The sequence below is a fragment of the Nannospalax galili genome, unplaced genomic scaffold, assembly GCF_000622305.1.
Source record: "Nannospalax galili isolate Female #2095 unplaced genomic scaffold, S.galili_v1.0 scaffold598, whole genome shotgun sequence".
NCBI classification, from domain to species: Eukaryota; Metazoa; Chordata; class Mammalia; order Rodentia; family Spalacidae; genus Nannospalax; species Nannospalax galili.
This window is the reverse complement of record NW_008342423.1, coordinates 2,048,553-2,071,264: the sequence shown is the minus strand read 5'-3', so window position 1 is coordinate 2,071,264 and position 22,712 is coordinate 2,048,553. Positions and strand designations below refer to the sequence as shown.

The window sequence follows — 22,712 nt, the reverse complement described above, 5'->3', positions numbered from 1 at the left end:
AGAGCTGAGGCAGAGGCATTTATGTTAATTTTTGTCATCCTGGAGATCAAACATTGGGCCTCACATTCTAGGCAGGCACTCCACCCATAAACTGCTTCTTTAGCCCCAAGAGAGGCACTTTTTAGAGAAGAAATCTAACAGTCAATGCAGGTACAAGTATTCTTTCAGAGGATAAACTGCCAAAGGTGATGGTAGCAAGCACTGTTATATAAAATTCATTAAAAACAAAGTATGAACTCTAGGCTAGTTTAATGCTAAGTAAGAAATGAATAAATATGGGAGCTGGAGAAATGTCTCAGCAGTTAAGAGTGCATATTCCTATTATAGAGGACCTGAGTTTGATTCCTAGCCCCCAGGTTGGGTGGCTTACAACCATATGTAACTACAGCTCCAAGGGATCTTATGCCTTCTTCCAGCCTCCACAGGCACCTATAAACACACGGCATACACACACGCGTACACACCCAGATACACATAAATAACAAATCTTTAAAAGCTCAGCAATCAATATGAGTTGAAAAAAAAAGAAATGAATATGATCTAAGCATTAATCAGTGAAATATTCCATGAGGATACTGTCAGGGGAGAGGGATTCTGTGAGTGCATCATTAAGTAGGTCACAACTGAAGATTACTTGTCCTGTTTAAAAATACAAAGGCTGCAATTAGAGACCAAGAAACATAAGGAACTTGAAACTAAATGATGAAATCCTGATACACCTTGGAAAAGAATTTGATGGAATACTAATGAACTTTGGAAAAGAATTTGATGTTCTGATTTGGTTCCAGATTAACTAATTTAGGACACATTAACCCAGAAGCCAAATTAGGTATTACAACAATTCTTTTCTTTTAAAAAAAAATTACTGCCAGGCGTAGTGGCACACGCTTTTAATCCCAGCACTTGGGAGGCAGAGGCAGGCAGATCTCTGTGAGTTCGAGGCCAGCCTGGTCTATATAGTGAGTTCCAGGACAGCTGGGGCTACAGGGAGACCCTGTCTCAAAAAGAAAAAAAAAAAAAAAATTACTAAAAACTGAATTTCTCAAAAATTCAAGCTTGGGTTTCAAGAGGTCTGATATTCTACATGATTGGGGGCCGTATAATAGAACCTGGTGTTTAGTTTGATCTGGTTCAAGATCCGGGAAGATGCTACAAGCAGTATCAAAATTACCGTATCCAAAGGAGTCAGAGAAAACGGAATCAGGAAGAGGAGCTGATGGAAGAAATAGAAAGTTAGAGTGCCCGAGAAACCAAGCCCTACTGCTTCCTTCCTGTCTTTTAGCAGCTTCTGAGTTCTAAAAATATATTCACATATTGATAAAAATCTAATTTTATTATTTTTGCAGCGCCTTTTTGGTTTTTGCAACAGGGTCACATTTGGTGTATGTGGCACTGGCTTGTGCATGCTAGGCAAGTACTCTACTCATCTGCTCTGCTCCATCAACTACTTTTAGAGTTTTTAAACTCACATTTCATTAATTACTAATGGAGTTAAAGATCTTTCGTGCATTTGAACATCTCTACTTCTACATTATAAACTATCACATTTTTGTTCATTCTTTATTAATAGAGTTGTTTTCCGCTGTTGTTTTTGTTGTTTGATCTTTTGAGACACGGTCTCCCTGTAACCTCAGCTGGCCTGGTACTCACTATGTAGACCAGGCTGGCTTCAATCTCACAGAGATCCACCTGCCTCTGCCTCCAGAGTGCTGGGACTAAAGGAATGCACCACTACACCCATCTTTTTAACAGAGTTTTTTACTTTCCAAAGATTTGAAGGGGTTATTTGAATGAACATTAGTCACTGACATGATCAAGTGTCCTTACCAAATGTCCACACAGATAATCTATTAAAAAAAAAAAACTCATCGAAGGGGGCTAGAGAGATAGCTCAGCAGTTAAGAGCACTGACTGGTCTTGCAGAGGACCCAGGTTCAATCCCCAGCATCCACATGGCAGCTATGAATCGTCCTTAACTCCAGTTCCAGGGGACTCCGAAACCCTCTTCTGACCTCCCCAGCACTGCACGACACAGGTGCACTTACATATATGCAGGCAATACACTCATATGCATAAAATAAAAATAATAATAAATAAAAGATTTTTTTTAAATCATCCAAAGTCGGGTATGGTGGCTCATGCCTATAATCCAGAAGGATTATTACGAGCTCTAGGCCAGCCTGGCTACACAGTAAGAGGACAGTCTGAGCTACAGAGTAAGAGTTCTAAAAATAAGTAACAGCAAGAACAAGAACAAAATACGACAAAATAGAAAAACTTTCATTAAAAAAATAAAGAACAGTCTCCACTGTTCCAAGCAAGAAGTACAACACATTTCAAAGAAGAAAAGGAAAATGACTAGTCTCTTCTCTTAAAAGTAGTCAAAGGCAATTTAGAATATAACAGGGTTTAGGGCCAGTGAGATGCCTCAGTGGGTAAAGGGGTTTGCTGCCAAGCCTGACAACCTGACACACCCATGCACTTACATCTATACAAACACACACAAAAATAAGTAGCCAGGCATCGTGGTACACACCTTTAGTCCCAGCACTTCAAGGCAGAGGCAGGTAGATCTCTGTGAGTTCAAGGCCAGTCTGGTCTACATAGTGAGTTCAGGCCAGCTGGGGCTATAGGAAGACCCTGTCTCAAAAAAAATTTAAAAATTAAAAAACACAAAAAGGCTAGAGATGTAGCTCAATGGCAGAGTGCTTCCCTAGAATGTGCAAGGCCCTAGTTCAATCCCCAGTACCAATAGTTAAAAAAAAGTACATGGAGATGACAGACAGATAATCCAGAGTAAGGAAAAACAAAGTGATTTTGTACAAAGGGTACTCTTGACCTAGGCCTTTTTAGCAAGTAGGCCTAACCAATAAACTAGAAAAATATGAAACAACTGCTAAGTGTGACAGGGAAACTTAACATTCAGCGTATGCTTTTTTCTTTTTTTTTGTTTTAAAACAGGGTCTCCCTGTAGCCCGAGCTGGCTTGGAACTCACTATGTAGACCAGGCTGGCCTTGAACTCACAGAGACCTAAGTGCCTCTGCCTCCCCCAGAGTGCTGGGATTAAAGATGTGTGCCACCACATCTAGCCAGCATATGCCTTTACAAGCAGAAAATCCACCTGCTTTATAAAGGAAAAGACTATAAGACTAGCCTGTTCTTTGTTTTTACAATTTCAAAATAACAAAGACTGCCAGTTTGAAGAAATAACTAATCTTTAGGATGGTCCGCAACTTAAGAATTATCAAATACACTTTATTCTTAAAAATTCTCAAACTTTGCAGTGCACTTCAAGTTGACAAAAATAATGTTAGTGAGAGTTTTGAGCAGAAAAGCAACTATGTACTTTATTGTGACCTTTGTGAGACATTAAGGTTCAGTGTGCACAGAACTTCTAGGCCACAAAGGAAGTGATGTTGCCTGCACGGTGTATGATTGTAGGCTGCGTACTAAACTTCTCCAAGGTCACAAAGAACTTTGAGAATCAAGTACACAACTTCCATTTCTTGCCACTGGGAGCCTCGGTTCTGCTAGCATGAAAAGTATAAGGCAGGTGATGGCAGGCCTCTATTCCTACAGTATTTTAGAGGCATTTACAGGCTGCCACTTGGACATGTGTCAACTCCTGGACCTCTAAGAAGAAAAGTCATCAAACTTGTAGGAAATGTGTTGAACCCTCCTGTAGAAGATTCCCAACTGTGTAAGTACTATGGTGGCATCAGAATACAGACTAATCAGCTTGGTCCTCCTAATCTCTTAGAGAGCATGGAATGACTGAACAATCTCACTTACCTGTACTGCCACCCAGTGACCAGGTTAGTATACTTCATCAAATAGCCATAAACATTCTCCATGTGATCACTATTTCAAAAAGGAAGAGAAAGAGCCAAAATCAAAGAAACAGTTTGAAAACAGCTGCAGAGTCGCCCTTCATATTAATGCGTCAAACTCTTCATAAGTAAAAAACATAGGTTAACTGAGTCATCTGATCCCCCAAATATCATATCTATAGGATTTTATTTTACCACTTTTCTTCAAAACAAGTGCAATCTACCACAAACTATATGAGTTTTCAAATATATAATCATTATACAAATATGAAATTGCATAACAACAAAAAAATACACTCTAAATGCTGTATTACAAATAACTGTGCCCCAAAACGATTCCCTAAAGAGCACTTTCTCTGCTTTGGGGACTTAACACAATTCATCTTCCCTGAGCTACTTCTGTCCATGAAGCCTATTCTTTATCCAGTCCCACAGCTCCATAACTGTGTATTTACTTACACTGTGAACTCAAAGCCTGAGGTCATACATAAAGTAACAAATATTTCCTCAAATCATCAAGATACTTTGTAAGTCCCCATTTGGAGAATTCCTTTTTAGTCTGGGTTTTCTGTACCAAGCCTCTGTTTGTACACAGGTCACCATCCACAGCTATTAACACATCACGAGAGCACTGGGACTTACTTCTAGGAGGGTGTGTATACTTCACTGCATGGGAACTGCTGGAAGATACTTTCTTAAAACCTTAGGCAAACTACCTTAAAAAAATATATAAAAGTTTTACTTTAAAGCAATCAGAGATGACTCAGTGGGTAAAGCAAGGACATGAGTTCAGATCACCAGCACCCACATATGCTGGACCTGACAGCACAGGCCTGTAATCCCAGAGCTGGGAGGAGACAGGAAGCCCCCAGGAGCTCATTGGCCACCCATCTAGTCAATCATTGAACTCCAGGTTCCACAAGAGAGCCTGTCCCAGAAAATAAAGGGCTTGCAAGAACTCTCACTGCAAGAGAAAAATAACTCCTGAAAGTTGTGCTCTGACTTCCACGCATGTGCCACAGCACACATACCACATGCATATATACATGCATGCACACATAAAATAAATAAAATGCAAGAAAAAATTATAAAAAAGAGAATAAGGTGAAGGACAATAGAGGAAGACACCCAGCATCAACCTCCAGCCTTCACACACCTGCACGAGTACAGGCACCTGTACACACGCCTGTAGCGCACACACACACACACACACACACACACACACACACACACACCTGTAACACACATGCACATAAACACAAAGAATGAATAAAGTAAATAAAGTAATAAAAAAATCATCTGCTACCTCTGTTCATGTCATTAATCTTTTTTTCACTAACGATGTTTCCTCATTTCTAAGTTATTTATAAGTCATCTAATAGCTAACAATAAATTTTTCAAGTATATAATTTCAGTAGTATCATCTAGAAAAGCAATCCAAAGTGTTTCTTCACAGGTTACAGTAATGTTTTGTATTCAATTTTCTAATGCTATTAATACTTCATTGGTGAACACATTTAAACTTTTTTTTAATTTTATTTATTTTTATTTTACAGGTCTGAGCGTATTGCCTGTATACTGGATACCTTTTCTTGTCAACCTGACTCATCTGGGCTGAGGAACTCTCAGTTGGGAGGGACTCTCAGTTGGGAAATTGTCTCCATTGGACTGGTCTTGTGGCCTCGTTTGTGGAGCATTTTCTTGATTGTTGAGTGATGTGGGAGGGCCAAGTCCACTGTGGGCAGTGCCACCCCTGGGCAGGTTGTTCTGTATCGTATAAGAAAGCAGGCCAGCCTGGTCTACATAATGAATTCCAGGCTAGCTGGGGCTACAGGGAGACCCTGTCTCAAAAATACCAAAAATGAAAAGAAAAGAAAAGAAAAGAAAAGAAAAGAAAAGAAAAGAAAAGAAAAGAAAAGAAAAGAAGGAAGGAAGGAAGGAAGGAAGGAAGGAAGGAAGGAAGGAAGGGTTGGTTGAGCATGGGCCAGGGGAGTGAGTCAGTAAGCAGTGTTCCTCCATGGCATATGCTTCAGCTCCTGCCTCCAGGTTCCTGCCCCAAGTTCCTACCTTGGGCTCCCTCAGTGATGAACTATGACCCAGTACATGTACGCTAAATAAATCCTTTCCTCCCCAAGTTGGTATTGGTCAGAGATTTTGGTTCTGTCACGGCGACTGAAAGCAAACTAGAACAGCCTGCATGTGTGTAAGTGCTCCTGTATGGTGCAATGCTGGAGGAGGTCAGAAGAAGGTGCTGGATTCCCCTGGAACTGGAGTTACAGACGGTTGTTACCAACCATGTGGGTGCTGGGAATCAAACCCAGGTCCTCTCCAAGAACAGCCAGTGCTCTTAACCGCTGAGCCATCTTTCCAGCCCTAGAGTTAACTTTTAAACCAGGTGCAATGGCACACAATTGCCAATAGTTGCACTCAGGAGGTGAAAGCAAAACAACCAAGAGTATAAGGTCATCATCATCTACAAGGCCAACATGAGACCCTGTCTCAAAAAAAATTAATATTCTCATTACAAGGATACTGACATCAGTTCATTTGATAATAGCAAAAAGTCAGTCCCAAAAGAACCAGATTCAAGTTGTGCATGGGGGAACATGCCAGAAATCCCAGCCTTTGGGAGGTTAAAGCAGGAGGATCATGAGTTCAAGACCAGCCAGGGCTACATAATAAGACCTGTCCCAAAACAACAGCAGAAAAGAACCAGACTACAATAAGGAGGTATAGAACACTGGCTTGCTTTCAATTTCTAAAACAACTGTCTCACATGACACAAACCCACCTGAAGAATATCCTGTTCTTTGGAATAGGGTCATGCCTCCTTCTTAGTCAGTGCAACCAGATGATGTGGAGTGACTATGCCATGTGGTAGCCATGAAAAGATGCTGTGAGACTGAATTTCTTTATTTTATTTTATTTTTGGTTTTTGGAAACCTGGTCTCATGTAGTACAGGCTAGTTTCAAATTCATTAAGTAGCCAAAGATGACCCTGAACCTGATCCTCCTGCCTCTACCTCCCAAGTGCTGAGATTATAGGTGTGGGCCACAATTATGGGCTGTGACTGAATATCTTTGTTCACTCTTTTATCTTCTTATACAAGCTAGCATCCCCTAATCCAAAAATCCAAAATCCAAATGAATTAAAGAATGCATGACAAGTGAAGCCTATACAAGTGATCCAAAACCTGGAAAACTCAAAACCTGAAACACTTCTGGTCTCAAGCACTTCTGATAAGAGCTACTCAACCTGTGACTGAATTATCATGTAATACCTCCAGCACTTGGGCTCTACTCCCAATAGACATATGTGGATTTTTACAGATCTTAATGAGCCTTTTAATATTAAGAAAATCTAGTACTTGCTAGGTGAGGTGGTGTCATCTTTAATCCCAGCACTCGGGAGGCAGAGGCAGGTGAACCTCTGTGAGTTCCAGACCAGCCTGGTCTACTTAGCAAGTTCCAGGCCACCTGGGGCTACAGGGAGACCCTATCTCAAAAAGGCCAAAAAAAAAAAAAAAACGGGGGGAGCCCACACATACTTATTTTATCATGCCCTTTTGTGTTCTGTGAACTAGAAGAACTAATTCAAAAAAAACTAAGACTTGAAAAATAAACTATGAAAAAAAATTTGTTTTCATTTCTTCAATAACTCCACTCTCCACAAACTAGGTATTCTGATCTTTTTTCCTTAACATTTATTTGGAATTGGGCCTGGAAGCTAATAGTTTATAAAAATAGCTGATTAAGCCGTGCATGGTGGCGCACTGAGTTCAAGGCCAGCCTGGTCTACACAGTGAGTTCCAGGAGAGCTGGGGCTACAGGGATCCCCTGCTTCAAAAAAACCAAAAAAAAAAAAAAAAAAAGAAAAAAAAGCTGATTAATATAGCTGGATTAGGTCAATGGTATTACATTTAATTTGATACTCTCCCTAGGTAACAATGACTGCTTCCATTTCTGGTTTGGGTTTTGGTTTTTAGAGACAGGGTCTCCCTGTAACCTCAGTTGGCCAGGAACTCACTATGTAGACCAGGCTGGCCTTGCTCTCAGAGATCCACCTGCCTCTGCCTCCTGAGTGCTGGGATTAAAAGTGTACACCACCACATCTGGCAGTTTTTTTTCAATTTCTGAAGCTCCATCACTACTATACACTTATTTCTACATGTTCATTTGTTTTGGGACAAAGGTCTTGCTACGTAGCCCAGGCTAGCCTTGAACTTGTGATCCTCCTGCTTCATGTCCCTAAGAGCTAGGATCACAAGTGTTAGACCACCATGCCTGGATAACACAGGAATTTCTTAACCTTTATCAGACACAACTGACACAAAACAGTCTGAAAACCCACTGCCAAGTATGGAGAAATTAAAAGGCAATACCTTTCCATCTAAGTTTGTAATTAAGTGTAAAAGAAATACATCTCTAGAAGGAAAACCCCATAAGAAGGGTCACTGCTACTGGAGAAGAGAAACACCAGGAGTGTGTTTTAGCTGCCATCCAAATAAAGTTTTTTCAAGTTTTCGTACAAGTACATATTGCATATTAAACAAGTCCCCATCCTCCCATCTTGCCTTACCCTCCCCTCCTGTCAGTCCCCTTTGTCCCCAAGACAGTTTTTCTTCTATTTCCTGGTCATACATACATGCATGACTTTATGTATCTACAGAAGAGCTAGGAACCACAAATGAGAAGATACGTGCAGTTTGGGGGGGGGTGTTTTGTTTGGGGGGGTTGAGTCAGGGTCTCCCTTAGCCTCAGCTGGCCTAGAACTCACAAGAGATCCCCCTGCCTTTGCCTCCCAAGTACTGGGATTAAAGCTGTGCGCCACCGAACAGTTTTTTAAAGCTACAAACTGCAGGACTTCACAGTGACAGCAGTTGGAGTGACAGGATTCCATGACTGATTAGATGTGAAATGAGAAAGGGACAGAAGAAAAATGGGCAAAACTTAGATTGCAGCTCTAATAACTGGGCAGAAGATGAACGCCTCCACCCAAACAGGGTGTGCAGAGAAGGCTAGGTTTGCTCAGGTTCTACAGGGTGGACGGAAAGGGCCTGAAGGGGAGGTGTAAGGAGGGCAGGAGGATTTAGCTGCAAGCAAAGACTTGCCTGAGTGCATGAAAACGCAGTAGTAAATAAGATCACAAGGTCTTAGAACTCTAAAGGGAAAAATTTAAAGGCAAAATGGGTGACATAACTGGAACGCAAAGTAAAAAAGAAAACTGGAGAAGTACAGGAAGACAGAAGCCACAGCATTTCCGGTAAGTCTGTGGCCATCAAAGTCAGTGCTACCACAGATAAATGAGATAAAGCCTGAGATTTCTGCTGGATTTAACCACTGAGACGTTTCCCTTTAGTGGACTGATGAAGGCAGAGCCAGGCAGCAGTACTAAGAGTGCAGAGGCTCTAAGACTCTAAACCCAAACCCTACTGAGACTTCAGTTTCAGTTGATCGGGCCACTTAAATACTCGCATTTTGACGAGAAAGTCTTATTGGTCAGTTTTCATTAATATGAATGAAATTTTTAAGGAACAAAAATTCCTGGAAAAGCAACAAAAGGTTCATTTTGGCTGTTGATAAAGTAGGGAGAAATTATTATTATCTATATATATATATTTTATCTTTTTGAAGCAGGGTCTCCCTGTAGCCCCAGCTGTCCTGCAACTCACTATGTAGACCAGGCTGGCCTTGAACTCACAGAGATCTGCCTGCCTCTGCCTCCTGAGTACTGGGATTAAAGGCGTGCGCCACCATACCCAGCTATTATCTATAATTTTTAAGAGTGAATGAAATCAGGCTGAAGAGATGGCTCAGCGGTTAAGAGCACTGAGTTGTTCTTGCAGAAAACCTGGGTTCAAATCACAGCATCCACATGGTGGCTAACAACCATCCATAACTCCAGTTCCAAGGGATTCAATGCCCTCTTCTGTCCTCCACTGGCACTGCACAACACAGGTGCACTTACACACATGCAGGCATAACACTCATACACATAAAATAAAAATAAAGAAATAAGAAATTTTCAAAAAAGAATGAGGGGCTGGAGAGATGGCTCAGTGGTTAAGAACACTGTTTGTTCTTGCAGAAGACCCTGGTTCGAATCCCAGCACCCACATGGCAGCTACCAACTGTCCATAACTCCAGTTCCAAGGGATTCAATGCCCTCTTCTGTCCTCCACTGGCACTGCACAACACAGGTGCACTTACACACAAGCAGGCATAACACTCATACACATAAAATAAAAATAATAAATAAAATTTTTTAAAAAAAAAGAATGAATGAAATCAGGGCAGCCTATGGTACGGGAATTACAAGGACTCTAGTCCTTTTTAACTCAAAAACTGTGTATTTGAAATGTGAAACTTGGAAGGGGTTAAAGGCAAGATTTTATGATACATATTTATCATATCCATAGATATGAAATACGCATACTACAAATGCAAAATTATATCTATATAATTATTGATTAGACTGGAGACGTACCTCAGTGGTGGTAGGAAACTTACCTAGAAATTTCAAGGCCTGAGTTTGATTCTCACACCAAAATTAATAATTTTTATTACTGTATTATTTTCCAGTAGATATTTTGTGCGAAATATAGAGAGCTTGAGGTTTATTCTACTTGCAAGCTAGCAAATCAGCCTGCTCCAACTTCATGGATAGTGGCAGATGAGAGTCCAGAGTCAGAAATGACAAACATCCGTACTCAGAGCAACAGCAGCACAGTCCCACTGGGCCGCACAGAGCAGTAGGTGATGCCTACATATGTGGTAGGTGGATTGCATTAAAGGAAAGAACTTCAAGCTTGAGCTGGGAACCAAAGTTTTTGTGTTTTGTTTTGTTTTGTTTAAAGTGGCAAGCCTTATCACTTTTGCCAAAGAGAAATATTATTTTATCATACTGAACAGCAAATAAATATGATCAATAAAAGACATGCTATCTCTATCTTCCAAGGTTCTCTCACATTCCTACATGTCTTGTAAGCAGTGCTGGCTTATGGAGTTTTCAAGACCATATAAAAGGCAGCAGAGGCAGGCGGATCTCTGTGAGTTTAAGGCCAGCCTGGTTTACATAATGAGTTCCAGGACAGCCGGGGCTACAGGAAGACCCTGCCTCAAAAAGACAAAAAAAAAAAAAAAGATAGCGTTGGAAAAGAGGCACAATTGAATACTTCCGCCGATCTACTACAAAGCAGAATTACTAACGAGGAACAGAGATCTGCCTGTTCGTAGCAGTTGGCTAGTGTATAGACTAAAGTAGAAACAATTTTTCATTGTTTCTCATTTTTAAAAGATAAAAACAGTTCCAGCTATACGCCCTGGTTTGCCTTTCAGTTCCTCCTTTGGAGAGTTCTTTTCTGTTCATTTCAATAAACATTCAGCACATCTGTAAACTTCCCTTAAACGTGACATAGAGAATATAAAAATAAAGGGCCATTTTATAAGCTCTGGATATTCGCTCTGAAAAAAAGAAAGGATCCAGAATTAAAATAACTATAGTGGGTTCCAGGCCAGCTGGGGGCTACATAGTGAGACCCTGTATTAAGAAAAAAAGGGAGGGGTACTGAAGAGATGGCTCAGCAGGTAAGAGCACTGGCTGCTCTTACAGAAGACCCAGGTCTGGATCCCAGCACCCACAAGGTGGCTAACAACCGTCTATAACTCCAATTCCAGGGGATCCGACACCCTCTTCTGACCTCCACGGGCAATGCATGACACAGGTACACTTACATATATGCAGGCAATACATTCATACACATAATCACATCCTTAGATTCTACCAATCTTGGGTTGAAACATTAAAAGATAAATTGTGGGAGCTGGAAAGATGGCTCAGCAGGTAAGAACACTGGCTATTCTTGCAGAAGACCCAGGTTCGAATCCCGGCACCCACATGGCAGCTAACAACTGTCCATAACTCCAGTCCCAGGGGATCTTCTGTCCTCCGTGGGCATTGCCCAACACAGGTGCACTTACCTACATGCAGGCATAACACTCATACACATAAAAATAAAAATAATAAAATATTTTTTTAAAAAAGGAAATCTGTCCTAACACTGGTCATTGCCCTTGTTCCTTGGTTACCCACCAGAACTTCATGGTAAGACCCTATTGCTGAAGACACTTGAGCCATAGAACAAACAAGGAGAAATCAAGCTGGTGCTGACTTCAGAGCCTTTATCTCTACTGGCTAGTTTTCCTAGTAATGGAAGGTGCTATGCATATTACCAGAAGGCAAAAATAATCATCAATCTTACCCAGCTATGAATCCTGGCCTAGAAAGATATGCCCACTGGTGCAACAGTGGCACAAATATGGGAGTAACCAACTACTCTCTAATTGAATTTAAAGTCTACTTTCTAGGATGGAGCCCTGATCTAACACTGATATTGGGCTTAGGAATCTGAGGCTAGACAGGTCACAGAACACAGGGAAGAGCCTAATACTAGTTTTCCACTAAATAATTATCATATTAAACTGATTCCTAATGACTTATGATTACACCCATAGATTAATGCATCTCTCAACTCTCACCAGAGTTTCCTTATGTAGGAGATGGTGATTAACACAGAAACCCATAACTGGTCAATGGGCAGAGAGTAAGAGTCTTCAGAGTACTTATCCCTGAACAGACTATCAAACTTCTCCCTCTCAAGGCCCAGATATCACTGCAGAAGAGGGGGTGGAAAGACTGTAAGAGCCAGGGGGCACGAATGACCACAAGGAAACAGTGTCTTCCAGACAGCTGGTCAGTTACTCATATGAACTCACAGCAACGGTGACAGCATGTCCAGGTCCTATGCAAGCTCAAACCAGACAGAATCCCAGCATACACACAGGGAAGTAGGTAAAAAAATCCCAGCCCAGCCTAAGGAATTTTTCACAACCAATGGCTGCTGGGAAGAAGAGAAACAGTCTCTTCCAAAGATAAGACTCTTGGTAGGTTAATAAGGTCCAGCGGATGGACACACATTGAAGGACATTTGGGGATACAAATTAGACTCTATAGGCCTTATTATAGAGTACATTAAATTGTGTGGGGGAAGGGGGCAACATGGAGCGTTGCAAATAGAAGAGGGGATCTAAATACCATCAAATTATATTATTTTAAAATTGCAAAAATTCAATTTAAAAAAATGTTAAAAAAAAAAAATCTGTCTTCCCTAAAAATAGTGTGCTGGATAGCTTTAGTGTCAACTTGACACACCTGGGTTGAGGGAGCCTCAGTTGGGGAGTTTCCTTCATTGGACTGGCCTGTGGCCATGTCCATGGGGCACCTTCTTGATTGCTGACTGATGTGGGAGGGCCCAGCTGACTGTGGGTGGTGCCACCCCTGGGCAGGTGGGCCTATGTTGCATAAGAAATCAGGGTGAGTAGGGGCCAGGGGAGCAAACCAGTAAGCAGCATTCCTCCCTGGCCTGTGCTCCAGCTCCTGCTTCCAGGTTCCTGCCCTCAGTTCCTACCTTGGGCTCCCAGATGAATTGTGACCCAGGATATGTAAGATAAATAAACCCTTTCCTCCCCAAGTTGGCATTGGTCAGAGTGTTTTGTCACAGCAATGGAGAAACTAAGACAAATAGTAAGCAAAGCCTATATCATACAAATATAAATGACTCTTTTTTTTTTTTCTTTTGAGACAGGTTTTCCCTGTTGCCCCAGCTGGCCTGAAACTCACTATGTAGAGCAGGCTGGCCTTGAGCTCACAGACATCCCACATGCCCCTGCCTCTGATTTAGTACTGGGACTAAAGGCATGTACCACCACACCCGATGAAAGTAAATGATTCTTAATTTAAGGTCAATGTAATGACTTCAACCCCAACTTGTGTGTACGTGTTTTGTGTGTGTGCGTGTGTGTGAGCATGTGCATGCTTTAAGGTCATGAAGTACTCCACAAATACTGCTATGGCTCTTCCTTTTCATGTTTTTGAAGATCCTCAAAATGAAGCCCTGGTTTCTTCTGGCTTTTCACCCTCCTGGGTATGCACATTAACCTGGAATCAAGTAACTCACATACCACAGAGGCCCAAAGACACTTGTCATATGAATGAGAACCCTAGAAATCATGAGACCAATCATGTATTAAACCAGTTATCATCAGCAATCATCCATTCCTTTAGAGCCCATTTATTTTTAATACCTCTATGCAAATAAGTGCCTATGAATAAAAATTCTTCCCCTTACTAGGCTTCTGGATCCTGACCAACTCATTTCAACTTTTATTTTCTTCCACTTTAAAATAGAGACAGGCTGGGTGTGGTGGTGCACATCTTTAACCCCAGCACTCAGGAGGCAGAGATGAGTGGATCTCTGTGAGTTCAAGGGTAGGCTGGCCTAGAAAGTTCTAGGCCAGCCAGGGCTATACAGTGAGACTAGGGTCATTAGGAAAGGAAGAAAGGAAGAAAGGACTAAGGACTAGCTGGGTATGACATGTAAACATCCCGGTATATTAAGATGGACATATCTAAAGTTACATTCATAAGATGACTCCCCAAAACTCATCTGTCCTCTTGACATTTCAGAATTTAATGGCCTTTTCCCTTATTGTTGTCCTGGTCACTACTACTCATTTCCTGGCACCAAGATGCCTCTAATTCCCTAGCAATCACATCAAATTTGTGTGATCACACCAAACAATCTCAACCTCGCCATTTAGAAAGAAACATCTCAATATTAGGTGATAATCTAGATTCCATTACATTATTCATTATAGTGGACATTTTCTGGCTCAGTATTCAATAATCTCTACTTACTGGTCTTTATGCCCTCTGTGCAACTGGTTTCTAATAGAAAAAAATGTGATGCTTCTTCCACATTTAGCTTAGGAAGACTATGACTTCATTTCCCTTTTCAATCCCTGCCTCTGAGGAAACAAGCTGCCCAGTTATCTGACACTCTACAGAGTGAACCATGTGGGCCAGGAAACACCAAGAACTCTGCCATCAGTCATGACGAACTGAGGTCTTTATCCAATAAGGGGGGAGGAACTAGATCATGCCATGAGTCCCATAGTGAGCTAATAAGTAGATCCTTCCACTCAGGCCTCGCCCATGACCTTGTGAAAAACACAGAGCCAAGACATAGCTAAACTAGACCAAAATTCCTGACCCGAACCCATACACACTGTGAAATAATAAATGCTGCTTAGCGGGGTGTGGTGGCAACACATTTTTAATCCCAGCTTCTTGGGAGACTTCTTGGGAGGCAGAAAGAACTGGAGTTCTAGGCTAACCTATGCAACAAAGAGCCCTGCCCTGCGCTCTCTCCAAAACATAGTGTTTTAGTACATTAAATTGTTGAATTTTAGGGTAATTTGCAACACAGTCATAGATAAATCCCAAATAGATTTAAAAAGTTAAATATGAAAAGCAAAGTATAAAATAGCATGAAAATAAGTACTGATACAAAGGAAAACTAAGAGTAAGAATTTTGGCCAGGAGCTAGAGAGATGGTTCAGCAGTTAAGAGCACTGGCTGCTCTTACAGAAGACCTGGGTTCAAATCCCAGCACTCACATGGCGGCTAACAATGGTCCATAACTCCAGCTGCAGGAGATCCGATGCCCTCTTCTGACCTCCACAGGCACTGCATGATGCAGGTGCACTTACATACATACAGGCAATACATTCATACATATAAAATAAAAATAATAAAATATTTTTTAAAAAGAACTAACTGCTCTTATAGAGGACCCAGGTTCCAATCCCAGTACCCATATGACAGCTAACAACAATCCATAAGTCCAGTTCCAGGGGATCCAACGCCTTCTTCTGACCTCTAGGGGCACTGCATGGCTCATGTGCACTTACATACACGCAAGCAATACACTCATACATGTAAAATAAAATTTTAAAAAATAGAATTCTAGGGCTGGAGAGATGGCTCAGCGGTTAAGAACACTGACTGTTCTTGCAGAAGACCCGGGTTTGAATCCCAGCACCCACATGGCAGCTAACAGCTGTCCATAACTCCAGTTCCAGGGGATCCGACAGCCTCTTCTGTCTTCCACGGGCATGTAGGTGCACTTACCTACATGCAGGCAATACACACATACACATAAAATAAAATAAATAGTTAAAATATTTTTAAAAAATAGAATTCTAATAGCAGATACACTTACAGGGAACTCAGCCGGAATAAAAACCTACAAATACTCATTATCCATTGGTAAAGAGAGCAAACTGAGTCAGGTGTGGTGGTATATGCCTTTAATCCCAGCATTTGGGAGGCAAAGGCAAGGAGATCTCAGTAAATTCAAGGCCAGCCTGGTCTACATAGTGAGTTCCAGGCCAGCTGGGGCTACAGGGAGACCCTGTCTCAAAAGGACCAAAAAAATGAGAAAGAGAGCAAGCTGCTATGGATTGCTAAATAAACAAGAGGTAGTAAGTATAAATTGCTTTTAAAAGCAGAGGATTAGGTTAGTTTTTAGAATTATTATTCTGTTTGTAACATCTTTAAAAAGTGAAAAGGAAACCACACAGGGCAAAGGAGAAAATGACTACATGTTAGGACAAAGGAACAAATCAAACATCTAGGTGGACAAGCCTCACTAAATTCAGGATGGGAACACTTAACCTCACTCTTGGGGAAGAACTCTACAGAACTTAGTTTTCCAGGCATAAATAAGCTTTCTTTTAAGCTATTTTCTTTACATTCACACTGCCTACTTAAACAGAGTGGGCTTTCCTGGAAAACTTACTGTCATTCTGACTATGGTCTGCATTAGGACAGCTGAGTTTATATGTTAGCCTTTCAAATATTCTTTAGACTGTCTTGTATTGCGAGCTGGAATTTTCCCTAAAAACTTTTCCTCATTTGTGATTCCAATAGTCTATTTTTGAAAATTACAAAACCATTAACTAGTAGCTTAGACTTGGGACAACAAGGCTCTGAATGAAAAGTACCTAAGAAAAATGTGTGGCTTTAAGCCAGGTGTGGTAGAGCACACCTTTAATCCAAGCACCCTGGATGGGAAGCCAGCCTGATCTACATAGTAAGTTCCAGGCCAGCTGGGAGACTCCATCTCAAAACAACAACAACAAAAATCCATGGCTTTAAGATCAAGCCTCTCCAGTGCTAAGAAATCTATTCCATTCTACTTTAATTCAGACTAGGTTTCAGAATAAAAACTATCAAAAACTTTGCCAGATATAGTGGCACATGCTTTTAATCCCAGCACCAGGGAGACAGAAGCAGGCAGATCTCTGAGTTCAAAACCAACCTGGTCTACTAGTGAGCTCCAGGCCAGCCAGGACTGGGAGTCCCCGTCTCAAAAACCAAAAACAACCAACAGAAAAAACTAAGAGAAATCTGACTCTGCCTTGAACTTCACCTTACTTCCTTAAATCATGCCAAAATATCCCTACAAAGGAATTATCTTATGGTTAGTCTTAAACCACAGAAAGAGAATATCATGCTGACTTTAATTCTATTCCAATAGTCACTTGCCAATTAAAAAGTTACCTTCTTCAACTCATTTCTGTAAGTTAATATCATGCACGTTTCACATATACATAATTTCATATTGTTAATACACGCATACTTCACATATATGGATATATGGACATTATTGATAAGTATCTTTCACAAAACCTTGGCTTTAACTTCTTCCAAGTTGCACATACATTTCACAAGTACAAACAGCTCAAGAGCTTTAAAAATAAAAAAAAAAGGCTAGAGTTAAACACACAGGCAATTAACCAAAATTTAAGAAGTCATCTTCATAATTCCAAAACTATAGGAAGCCCTGATTTCATTCATTCTTAAAATTATGGATAGTAATTTCCCCCTATACTTTACTTATAAAAAAACAAAATAAACCTTTGCTGCTTCTCCAGGAACTTTTGTTCCTTAAATTTTGCATTCATATTAGTGAAAATTAACAAATGCAGAATTCTCTTCAAGACAAGTGTATTCAAGTGGCCTGACCAACTCAAATTGAAACACACCCAGGGCCTGATCTAGAGTTATCAGAGGCTTTGTATTCTGTTACCTTTGTCCCTGTGTTCAAAGTATTTATGTCCCTTCCCCCATTCTAAGTCACAAACACCCAAAGGGTAAGAATCTTCTCTGCAATCATTCCACAAGTTTTGAGCGTGTAGTATCTGCTAGCTGCCGAAATTGCTGACTTCAGTTCCTGCTGTTGTGGTCGTTCAGACTTGTAAACAAATTTCAACAAGGCAAAACCAGAAAATGAGGACAGAAATAAATCAGAGGAAGAATTAACTCGGGTTATAGAGGAAGTTCTGGGGTACATTTCTGAATTCCTCAAAAGGCCTCAATAAACACCTGTTGAATGAACTTCTGAATGAAGTGAATCCTGCGGATCAAAGTTAAGGTTCCTGGTCCAAATCGGATATATCAGCGGCTCTGGAAGCTGCGTTTCGGACCCCAGCAGATTCACATCCACCCCAGGATGTCACTTTGAGGGACCATACCTGTACTGCCAAGCTTTCGCACTGCTACCGCGGCTGCTGCTGCTGCTGCTACTACCGCTGCTGCCCGCCCCACCTCCGCAGGTGCTGTTGCCGCCGTTCCTGCTGGGGATCACCGCTGGGGCCAGGCCCTCCAGCTTTCCCTCACTCTCCGAGACCTTCACGGCCGGCGCCGACTCGCCTCCTTGCATCTTAACTCCAAAGTTCATCTGCCCTTCCCGGGCGGGACAAGAGACCGACTGGAGAGGAATTTTGGAGGTACTCCCCAACCTCCCCCCTTTTTAAAATCTGAATGTGATCTCTATTGCTAAACCAAACTACAACTAGAGTGGAAACTGTCAAGGGTCCAAAAAAGGAGGACAGGCATCCCCACTGGCTGAAACTTTGAAGAGGGCAGGATGGAAAACAGGTACCCTTCAGCGGTCTCTTCCCCTCTACGCAGGAGCAAGGAGGGCAAAACACCCAGCTAGAGGGCTTAGGGCCACACTCCGGGGGGCGGCGAGCGGCGCGAGCGAGGTCGCTGGTCCCCAGCTGGGAAGGCTGGGCAGGGACGGGATCCACGGCCCGGGAGCCGGCGGCCTGACCTCGGGGCTCGGGGCCCGGCCCGCCGCGCTCTCTCTAGTCCTCGGCCCGATCTTCAGAAGAGGCCCACCCAGCCAGCTCGGCGATTCCCACCACGGCTCCAAGCCTGAGCCCGGGCGGCGCGCGGAGCCCGCGAAGAGGTCGGGGCAGACGCCGCTGGGAGGACTACGAGCTCCGGGGCCGCCGGGCTTGGGCTAGAAGTGAGCGGCTCCGGGCGGTCTTCGAGGCCCCCGGTCTGATGCTCGACCGATTTCCGCGGAGATGACGAGCCCCTCGCGCCCTCGACACCCCCAAATGTAAATACCAGTACTGAGGCCGCCGCCCCACCCACAGCCGGACACCCACCCGCCTGCTAGCTCTGCCGGCCTTCCCTTCCGGAGTAGCGTGAGCTCATTTCCCCTAGAGCTGAAGCCTGTGGCGCCATCTTTGATTGGGACAGCTGAGCCCGAAAGGAGGCAGTAACCAGAGAAGGGAGGAGCTGAAGGGCGAAACCACAGGGAAGAGGCGCAGTGAAGGCGGCAGAAACAAAAGTGAGGCTGACTTGTGAATGTGATTTGGACCTTCTTAACCAAGACCTCCTTAACCAAGACCTCTACTTCTCTTTGGAGCCCCATTCCATGAATGTTTAAGGGAGTTTTAAAAAATAAAGTTACAAAACAAAGAAAAAAAACGCGTGTTCGATTCAGTCATTTTGGAATTTTTTTTTAAAGCATGATCTTGGAGTAAAATAAATAAGTCTTGAAAATGAAAATGAAGCTGTCTTGGAAATTAGACCTCTCGGTACCAGAGCTAGGTGCTCTCCTTTTACTTTCTTTAAACTTTTATTTTACATCTGTAAAATGCGAATTATTATTTAGGAGACTTCTACAGTTCCTCCAAATGTAAAATCTTATTTCTGAAAAGACTCTAGGGCAGCCTGCAGTGAAGGCCCAGGTTTTATAATCCGCCCACCTAACCTGTCACTGACGTGTACCCAGCGCTCAGCTGACAGTGCCTGGAAGAGCTCAAGTTCCAGGCCAGCCTGGACCACACATCAAAACCCTACCACAAAAAAATAAAAACTAAAGATGGGACTGGAGCCATGACTCAGCAGTTAAAAGGCTTGCTCCTCTTGCAGAGGGCCCAAGTTTAGTACCCAGCAGCCACATTGGGAGAGTTCACAATCACTTGTAACTCGAGCACCAAAGGATATGATGCCCTCTTCTGGCGTCCAGGGCACTTACACTCATACATACCCAGACACAGACACAATTAAAAATAAACGTTTTTAGTCAAAAAGGAAAAAGAAAGGAAATAGGGCATAGTAATGCAAGCCTAAAATCACGCTAGAAATAAGTTTGGGGGGGGTCACAAAGAAAGAGACCACCACTCCAATTAAAGCATCAGGACAAGACAAAACTTTACAAAATAAGTTTGATAGGATTTTATCCTAATGCAAGAATACTGTGTCTTTTCCCCATTGGCTGGAGTCTGACCTCAGTCTTTCACTGTTGGTTAGTTTTTTGTTTGTTTTAATTTTACGTGTATTTGTGTATTGCCTGCATGTAGGTAAATGCACCAGTGTGGTACAATGCCAGTAGAGGTCAGAAGAGGGTGTCGGATCCCCTGGGACTGGAGTTACAGACAGCTGACATATGGGTGCTGGGATTCAAACCCAGGTCTTCTGCAAGAACAACCAATGTACTTAACCACAGAGCCATCTCTCCAGCCCCCAACCATTGGTTAAGTTTAAAAGAATCACTGCAGCAAAGGGAATGAAGGAAATGGAGAAGGGGTAGGGGGAAGAGGTAGGCAGAAAGGGAGAAGGGGTGAGTCACACACACCAGGCCATCAAGTTCCAAGAACACAACAGGGCCTTTGTATAAACAAAAATTTTATAAGGTGAGGAGATTAAAAGAGTTGAATTCCTTGTCATAAAGGAAAGTTTTACAGTGTTTGACAGAAAAGACTGATATTTAATGTTTCTTACAACAACATTTTGGGGCCAGACAGGGGGATCAGAGCAAGTTTAAGGCCAGCCTAAACTATATAGTCAAACTTTGTATTTTAAACAAACAAATAAGCCAGGTATAGTGGCCCACACCTTTAGTCCCAGCAGTTGGGAGGCAGAGGCAGGCCAGCCTGGTCTACATAGCAAGTGCCAGGCCAGCTGGGGCTACAGGGAGACCCTAACTCAAACACACACACACACACACACACACACACACACACACACACACACACACGAAGAAAGAAAGATTACTCAAAATGAAAAAGTAAACAAAGTAATAAATATACATACACATATTAATTCTACAAAGAAAATAAGAGAGCCAGGCATGGTGGCCCATGCCTTTAATCCCAGCACTGGGGAGGCAGAGGCAGGTGGATCCCTGTGAGTTCGAAGCCAGCCTGGTCTACATAGTGAATTCCAGGCCAGCTGGGGCTATAGGGAGACCCTGTCTCAAAAAGACCAACAAACAGAAAAGAAAAGAATGAACAGGAAAGAACATCAGGTTTGTGAAAGGAGATGACACAAATTACCCTTTAAAGCTTTAAAGCCTGAGCATTATTAGGAGAGAGCCTCACAACCAGGGTGGGGGTGGGGGAGGGTGCTGATTGGTTGATTGGACCTTGAACTGGGAGAGCATTTAGAGATGCAACATCATGCCAGAGACAGTGTGACAGGGCCTTGAAGAGACAGAGCCTTTTCTCCTAAGCCCAGAGAAGAGCTGCCATAGGAGAGATAGGATGCTGAGGGGAAGAGTGGACCTTCAGGAGAGATAGCCATCATGTATAACATGACAGGGGTGGAGGGGTTGCTGAAGGAATCCCTTTAAATCCCCTGAACAAAGAGCTGACTTATAGAAGTTTTCAGGGATTGTACCATGTGACAGCCTCGCCTAGTCTTAACTCCCGGCACAGAGACAGGCACAGAGGTAGGACCATAAACTTATCTTGCAGTTGCAAAGGGTATGGGCTGGGCTTGCTTTTCCAGCCACAATTGGGGCCTGTCAGTTCTTTGTCTCAAAGGACTGACTTCAGGGGAGCATGGCCAGGTTTTTCTGGTCTCTTAGAGTGACTACATCTTAAAGCAGCAGGTCCATGATCTAACAGATGGAAAGTCTTGGAAGGTTTTAATGAGAAGAGACTCATTCTCTAATTCAAAATTTTAGTCCTTTCAACAAGTGGTGCCGTAAAAACTGAATGACCACGTGCAAAATAATAACATAAGACTTATGCCTCATATTATATACAAAAATTAATTCAAAATGGGTAAAAACAGAAATGTAAGAGCTAAAACCATAAAATGTAAGAAAATGAAGAATAAATCTCCATAACCTGTCATTAGGCAAAGTTGTTTTATATACAATTTCAAAACACAAAAGAACAGTTAAAAATAGGCTGGGCTTCATGACAATTAAAAACTTCTGTTCTTCAAATAATAACATGAAGAAAATGAAAAAATAACCCATAGAATGGGAGTGTTTGCAAACCATATGTAAAGAGCATATATCCAGAATATGTAAAGAGTCCTTACAACTCAAATATTAAAAAAAAAAAAAAACTAAAACCCAACTTTAAAGGAGGGGGGACTAGAGGGATGACTCAGTAGTTAAGAACACTATCTTCTCTTCCAGAGGATGCTAGTTCAGAGCCCAGCACGTTCACAACTGCCTGTAACTCCAGCTCCAGGGGCTCTGACATGCTATTCTAGCCTCCATAAGTGCCTGCACACATATGACACACACAAAGACACACACATACACATAGATAAAAGTAAAAACTAAAAATCTTTTTTTTATTATTTTTATTTTATGTGTACGAGTGCTATGCCTGCATGTAGGTAAGTGCACCCATGCCGTGCAGTGCCCATGGAGGAC

At 42.2% G+C, this 22,712-nt stretch overlaps 1 protein-coding gene across 3 annotated transcripts in view; it reads right to left on the bottom strand.

Annotated features, from left to right (window-relative positions):
- Osbpl11 (oxysterol binding protein like 11) overlaps window positions 1–19,477 on the bottom strand; it is a 71,371-nt gene extending 51,894 nt beyond the window's left edge. For 2 of the 3 annotated variants that reach the window (XM_008838561.3, XM_017799495.2), the window contains exons 1-2: window positions 18,271–19,477; window positions 3,794–3,862 (exon numbers count right to left, since the gene is read on the bottom strand). In XM_008838561.3, coding sequence (XP_008836783.1) covers window positions 3,794–3,862; window positions 18,271–18,476 — 275 coding nt within the window. In that variant the 5' untranslated portion in view covers window positions 18,477–19,477. The remainder of the gene's footprint in view (window positions 1–3,793; window positions 3,863–18,270) is intronic. The other variant, XM_029566170.1, reaches the window with a different exon arrangement.
- Window positions 19,478–22,712: the final 3,235 nt, after the last annotated feature.